At 58.9% G+C, this 7,252-nt stretch overlaps 1 protein-coding gene across 1 annotated transcript in view; it reads right to left on the bottom strand.

Annotated features, from left to right (window-relative positions):
* Positions 1-596: 596 nt before the first annotated feature.
* ARHGEF17 (Rho guanine nucleotide exchange factor 17) overlaps positions 597-7,252 on the bottom strand; it is a 40,022-nt gene continuing 33,366 nt past the window's right edge. Inside the window, exons 11-21 of the mRNA XM_061458099.1 lie at positions 6,915-7,128; positions 6,730-6,803; positions 6,415-6,608; positions 6,078-6,319; positions 5,498-5,744; positions 5,336-5,422; positions 5,171-5,238; positions 4,666-4,814; positions 4,410-4,584; positions 2,163-2,405; positions 597-904 (exon numbers count right to left, since the gene is read on the bottom strand). Of these exons, the coding sequence (XP_061314083.1) occupies positions 714-904; positions 2,163-2,405; positions 4,410-4,584; positions 4,666-4,814; positions 5,171-5,238; positions 5,336-5,422; positions 5,498-5,744; positions 6,078-6,319; positions 6,415-6,608; positions 6,730-6,803; positions 6,915-7,128 (1,884 nt within the window). The 3' untranslated portion in view covers positions 597-713. The remainder of the gene's footprint in view (positions 905-2,162; positions 2,406-4,409; positions 4,585-4,665; positions 4,815-5,170; positions 5,239-5,335; positions 5,423-5,497; positions 5,745-6,077; positions 6,320-6,414; positions 6,609-6,729; positions 6,804-6,914; positions 7,129-7,252) is intronic.

Below are 7,252 nucleotides of genomic sequence, written 5' to 3'. Positions count from 1 at the left end.
AAAGCAGAGGGAGCAGCAGCACCATGACAATGCCCTTGACCCCCCCAATTCCCCCCCCCCCAATAAACGAGGATGTTTATATATATAATATATATATTTAAAACAAACAAACAGACAAACAGAGCTATCTGGGTGCTGCGATGGAGCGAGCGGGTCAGCGGGAGGCCCGGGCCGAGGGGGACACCACGGGCACATCATCCCTGGGATGGTCCCATGGCGTGGCCGGGGGTCCCAGGGGAAAAGAGGGGAAGGGGGGAGTGTGTGGGACAGGGCTGTGACCCCCTGCTCCCCCCCCCCCCCAAAAGCAGGCACACACACAACCGGAGAGCAAGGCAGGCTCCTGGCTGTACACAGCATCCTCCGGCCGGTCCCCAGGGATGCTCCTTAACGCCTTCCTCCTTCGCTAGCGCCTTCCCCATTCCCCTCCCCATCTTCTCCACACCCCCAAATCGGTTTGTGTCCCACAGCCCCCCCCACCCCTCACCCTCCCCAGTCCCATGTGGTGGCCGGGTTGGGGGGGGGGACAGGACAGTGTGGGGACACCGGGGCTCATCCCCCCCCAACCCCGAGCACACAGAGAGCAGCCGGGTTGGAGATGAGCGGCGCTGGGGCTGGGGGTGGCAGGGAGGGGGGTCCAGGACCCCCATCCTCTGCATACAGGGGGGCCAGCACCCCCCTTCCCCGCCGGGCTGGCCCTGGGGGGCTGTGGCTGTTCACGCTCTCCAGAGGAGGAGGTGGTTGGTGCTGTCGTCCCTTCCCACCGTCTCGCTGCTGCTGGTCAGGCGGAAATCCTCGTATCCGTCCCCGCCGCTGATCACCAGCATCTTGGGCTTGGAGAGAGCCAGGGCAGGGGCACGGGGACGCGATGGGTCTCGTTTCTCTGCCTCGCTTGGCTTCTCGGCCCCTGCTGTGTGGGGAACACCCATGGGTGCTGCCGGATGGGCCCACGCGGCGCCCATGTTCCCAGCAGCATCGCAGCAGCAGCAGCATCCCATTAGTATCACCCCACCAGCACTGCTCCACCAGCATCATCCCAGCATCCTCCTACCAGTGCCATCCCACCAGCACTGCTCCACCAGCATTATCCCAGCATCCTCCTACCAGTGCCATCCCACCAGTATCCCGCCAGCATCATTCTACCAGCATCATCCCACCAGCAGCCTCCTACCAGCAGCATCCCACCAGTATCCCACCAGCATCCCACCAGCATCATCCCACCATCCTCCTGCCAGTGCCATCCCACCAGCATCATCCCAGAATCATCCCAGCAGCATCATTCCAGCAGCATGATCCCAGCATCCTCCCACCAGCACCATCCCACCAGCATCCCACCAGCATCATCCCAGAATCATCCCAGCAGCATCATTCCAGCAGCATCATCCCAGCATCCTCCCACCACTATCATCCCACCAGCACTGCCTCATCATCAGCATCCTACCAGCACTATCCTAACATCAGCCTCCTAGCATCATCCCAGCGTCATCCCACCATTAGCATCCCACCAGCACCATCCCAGCATCCTCCTACCAGCACCATCCCACCAGCATCATCCTACTATCATCCCACCAGCACTATCCTAACATCAGCCTCCCAGTGTTAGCCTCCCAGCATCATCCCACCACTAGCATCCCACCAGCAACATCCCAGCATCCTCCCACCAGCATCATCCTACCAGCATCCCCCCAGCACCATCCCAGCATCCTCTGAACATCAGCCCCCCAGCATCCTCCCACCAGCATCCTCTGAATGCCACCACCACTTTCCCAGGTGCCATATCTTGGTCCCCAAAAATCTCCCATCCCCAAATTATCCCCTCCCATCCACATCAGCCACCCCAACCCCCAAATTACCTCATTCCCCCTTCATTGCCTCCATCTCCCCATCCCACCCCTCAGAGGTGGTGACACTCTGGTGGCTTTTTCCCCATGAGAATTAGGGTCTCGCAGGGAAACTGGGCTCACTCGAGCCATGGCCAAGCCCTGCAGGGGCAGTTTAACACCCAATTCCCTCCCTTCCCATTTTCCTCCTTGGATTCACACACACGGATGGAGCGGGCCCTCCGATGGCCTCACTCCCAGGTTATCCATCAGCAGGACGGCATTCCATTGCCTTGCATGGGGTCAGGGTTGTCCCGTTGCCCCCAACCCCATTATCCCACCTACCCGTCTCCCTTGGCAACGGGAAGAGGAGGTCAAAGCCATCGGGCAGCTCGATGGCGGTGAGGAAGCGGACGTGGCCGGTGTGGCCCTGGGCCAGTCCCACCAGCGCCGGGGCCGCCTTGGCTGACACGGACAGGGTCAGCACCACGCCGGCGCTGGTCCCGATCCAGAGCAGATCCTTGCACGCCAGGAGAGCCGTGATCCGCAGGCAGGCGGCCTTGTGCTGCCGGATGATGGCATCCGAGCCTGCGGGGCACGCGGCCGTCAGCATCCCACCCTGCCCGGCGTTCCCTGCCTCCAGCCGGGCTCTGCGGCTCGCGGGACGTGGGGCAGGGACATCGCAAGCCCCCCGGCTGGGATAGAGCACCCCAGGGTGCTCTCAGATGGCGACGCCTCATGAGGGGGGCTGTGCGGATGCTTTCTTGCCCTGTGGGACCAGGAAGATGCCCACGGAGCTGTTTCTCCTATGGGATAATGCTCAGGGGCTGCCCTGTGTCCATGGGGGAATAGGCAGACGCCCAGAGGCTGCTTGATTGCAGTGTGGGACTGTTCACACATCATCTAGGGGATTCCCTATTATCCCATGGCATTATGAAGCCATCCAAGGGATTCCCTATTCCCTGTGGCATTATGAAGCCATCCAAGGCATTCCCTATTGCCTGTGGCATTATGAAGCCATCCAAGGGATTCCCTATTCCCTGTGGCATTATGAAGCCATTCAGGTGATTCCCTATTCCCTGTGGCATTATGAAGCCATCCAAGGGATTCCCTATTCCCTGTGGCATTATGAAGCCATCCAAGGCATTCCCTATTACCTGTGGCATTATGAAGCCATCCAAGAGATTCCCTATTACCTTTGGCATTATGAAGCCATCCAAGGGATTCCCTATTACCCTGTGGCATTATGAAGCCATTCAGGTGATTCCCTATCCCCTGTGGCATTATGAAGCCATCCAAGGCATTCCCTATTCCCTGTGGCATTACGAAGCCATCCAAGGGATTCCCTATTCCCTGTGGCATTATGAAGCCATCCAAGGGATTCCCTATTCCCTGTGGCATTATGAAGCCATCCAAGGGATTCCCTATTCCCTGTGGCATTATGAAGCCATCCAAGGCATTCCCTATTCTCTGTGGCATTATGAAGCCATCCAAGGCATTCCCTATTTCCCTGTGGCATTATGAAGCCATCCAAGGGATTCCCTGTTCCCCTGTGGCATTATGAAGCCATCCAAGGCATTCCCTATTTCCCTGTGGCATTATGAAGCCATCCAAGGGATTCCTTATTCCCTGTGGCATTATGAAGCCATTCAGGTGATTCCCTATTCCCTGTGGCATTATGAAGCCATTCAGGTGATTCCCTATTACCTGTGGCATTATGAAGCCATCCAAGGCATTCCCTATTACCTTTGGCATTATGAAGCCATCCAAGGGATTCCCTATTACCCTGTGGCATTATGAAGCCATCCATAGGATTCCCTATTTCCCTGTGGCATTATGAAGCCATCCAAGGGATTCCCTATTCCCTGTGGCATTATGAAGCCATCCAAGGCATTCCCTATTCCCTGTGGCATTACTGAAGCCATCCAAGGGATTCCCTATTACCTGTGGCATTATGAAGCCATTCAGGTGATTCCCTATTCCCTGTGGCATTACGAAGCCATCCAAGGGATTCCCTATTACCTGTGGCATTATGAAGCCATCCAAGGGATTCCCTATTCCCCTGTGGCATTATGAAGCCATCCAAGGGATTCCCTGTTCCCTGTGGCATTATGAAGCCATCCAAGGGATTCCCTATTCCCTGTGGCATTATGAAGCCATCCAAGGCATTCCCTATTCCCTGTGGCATTATGAAGCCATCCAAGGCATTCCCTATTCCCTGTGGCATTATGAAGCCATCCAAGGGATTCCCTATTACCTTTGGCATTATACTGATGCCCAGGGGTTGCCCTACTTCTGCATGGGATTATGCTCGTATCCAAGGGTGCCCTACTCCTGTGTGGGATTATGAAGCCATCCATGGGGTTCCCTAACACCCTTTGAGTTCACGCTGATACCCAGGGGTTGCCTTCTTCCTACATGGGATTTTGCAGCCACCCAGGGCTTGTCCTGTTATCCCGTGGGTCGGGATGCAGGAGGTAGCCACACTCCCCAGCCCTGGATGCTGCGGAGCATCCCGTCTCCATGGCAGACGACGGCCACGGGGACCACTGGTGACGGTGACGGTGACGGCACCCCGCTGGTGGCACTTACCCGCCAGCATCTTGTGCACGGGGGGGGTGATGTCCGCCTCGGCCAACTGCTCGTAGCTGGTGGCGTGGTAGAGCCGGACCTGGGCACTGCTCTGCAGCGCGACCCACACGCCCGGCCCCGAGCTCACCATGCACGTGACGCTGCGCCCGCTGTCCTGCCCCACCTGGAGCGCGTGCTGCAAGGGACGGAGCCGCGGCGATGACGGTGCCGCCGCTGCCCATCGCCGTCCCCTCCCGCCGCCACCACCCCCTGGTACCTCCTGTGCCAACGTGGCGGTGTTGAGGACGATGACTCGGTTTTGGCAGCCGCACCACAGCTTCCCTGCCACCGCCACCATCTTGGTGATGGGGCTCCCCGGTGAGCCCAGCGACACCGACTTGGAGGCTTGGGGGTCCCAGAAGCGGCCTGCGAGGAGCAGGAGGGGGGTGAGAAGTCGAAGCACCCCCAGGAAGCGCCGCGTTCACCTGGCTTGACGGGATGTTCTGGTTGGAGAGGCCTGTCTCCAGGTTCCCCATTAGAGGGCACATGAGCTGAGGTCCCCAGGGGATGCCAGAAGCAGCCAAGGACCACGAGGAGGATGCTTTCGGGGTCTCCAGCATCCCTCGAGGTGATGTCCCTTCCCTTCCCATAGAGGCAGGGAAGCCAAAGCACTCAGAGCATCCCTCTCCAGAGGCTGCCCAAGCCACCCACCCAAGAACCACCCCCTTTGGGGCTTCATTTCACCCCACCAGTGCCTTTTGATGTCCCAAATCCATCCTCACCTGCCTCGCGCTGGTACGCAACGAGCTCGCCATTGGCCAACGACACGAAAACCTGGTTATCCAGGTACCTGTGAGGAGAAAGCCCCTTTGTCAAACCCTGCTCAGCCCCCCCAAACCACCCTGCTATGGACATCCCGGGGCTGAAAATCCCCCTCCAGCGCTTACAAGATGCACATGACAGCAGCAGCGTGTTGCATCTTCATGCTGTTCTTCCTGTTCCGGATGTTATCCGACGACTGGTACACATGGATGCTGCAGAAGAGCAAAGCTTGAGCTCACCTCCGTGTGGGCCCATACGCAGGTATCCTGCCCGTCCCGGGGACGTACCAGCCATCCTCAGTGCCCAACCACATGGAGCTCTGATGGGCTTCAGGGTCAAGGCTGAGGAGGTCCTCGAGGCTGCCGCGGGTGAAGGAGCCGCGGCTGGAGCGGCGCAGGGCTCGTCCGTCCGTGGGGCTCTCGCCGTGCCGGTTCGGGCCGTAGGTGCCAGTGATGGGCATGAAGCCGGGTTCTTGCTCTTCCTCTGAGCTCGTTGTCTCCACTGCTGCCTCCTTGCAGCTTGGGATCTCTTCGTCTGTGGAGAAGGAGGAGGAGGAGGAAGGAATGGGTCAGAGCAGGAGCATTTGTTACCCACCAAAGCGATGGGGAAGAGACCATAGGGCCCCTTGGTCAAACCCAGGGGAGGACTTAGGGATGCTGAGCCCCCAAAACCCACCAGGGTTTACCCAAAGCCACCCATGGTGTTGGGCTGATGTCCCCCAACATCTCTTTTCCCAAGATCTCCTTGCCTCAAAGGCCTCCACCTGCAAATTTCCCCATGGAATCCAAGCCAAACCAATGGAGATGCTCGTAACTTTGGGTCTAAAAAGGGGGGATTTTTGGTAAGGAGGGGCTGGGGAGGACTCACTGCCGAAGCTGGAGGAGATGGTGGAGTGGCTGGCTTGGCTCTGCAGCGTCCCTGATGGACTGGGTGAGGACTCATCATCCGTGTCATCACTATCAAAGGGCACCAGCTCCCTGTTGCCACCATCGACCGGCTCCGAGAGCTCCAGCGACGAACCCGAGATGGAGATGTGCAGGCAGGGCTGCGGCCCCGCGTCCTCCGGCTGCACCGGCACCGGCTCCGAGGAGGGGCTGCCCACCGGCTCCCTGCCACCACAGTGGGAATGGGGGGGGGGGGGAAAGAACCAGCTCCAGCATCGCCCCTTCCCTCTGGCTCCGCGGTGCCGGTGGGAATGTCCTACCTATAGACCCGCTTGAGGCCGGGCACCGAGGCGATGCAGAGGATCCGGGCGGAGCAGACGGCGATGCAGGCTTCCACCGTGGGTTCCTTACGGATGCTGAGCAAACAGACCTGCCCCACGTAGCCATCGCTGTTGCAAACCCAAACTTCATGGGAGCTTTCCGGGCTGCCGTGGCTGGGAGAAGCACAGGAGAACTGCAAGGGAGGAAAAGATGGGATGAGCTGGGTCCTTTGGGAATGATGCAGGAGCTCTCAGCATCCAGGATGGAGAGGACCACAGGCTCCAATGGGATGCTTGAACGCAACCTCTGAATACCTGCATCCCGCTCCGTGTCTTCATGATGGGGATGGCCTTGAGGAACTCTGGGTCCAGGCAGTTTTTGCTGGAAGCTGGGAAGATCAAAGTGGAGGATGAAGAAGTGAAGGAGGAAAGGGGTCTATCAAAGCAGGAGGTGATGCTGAGCTCGCCACCACATCCACCTCCCCGCTCCCTGCTCTTACCCAGCTTCTTCTTGGCATCCTCAAAGGCTTGCTCGAAGCCGAGCCGGGCGTCGGGGTTGGGGAACTCAAAGATGAAGTTCTCGGTGCCGTCGGCTTTGGTGGTGCTGAGCTCCACCTTGTTGGGGGGGAAGGCCATGCTGAAGGACAGGGATTGCTTCTCCGCCAGCTCCCGGTGGATGGCGGCCATCAGGTCCTTGATCACATCGTCCAGGCTCTGGGTATGGGGACAATGCTCAGGTATGGGGACAAAGCTCATGGATGGGCCACCACCAGCCACGTGGCTGATGCTGCCCCTCATCCATCCCCAAGCATCCTTCAGAAGCTGCCCCAATCCTCCC

This window comes from Pezoporus flaviventris, unplaced genomic scaffold (genome assembly GCF_033815535.1).
Source record: "Pezoporus flaviventris isolate CSIRO_AGI_PZ_B2104156 unplaced genomic scaffold, CSIRO_AGI_Pfla_v1 ptg000025l, whole genome shotgun sequence".
NCBI lineage: Eukaryota > Metazoa > Chordata > Aves > Psittaciformes > Psittacidae > Pezoporus > Pezoporus flaviventris.
The sequence above is the reverse complement of the archived record's forward strand: the minus strand, read 5'-3'. Positions and strand labels throughout refer to the sequence as shown.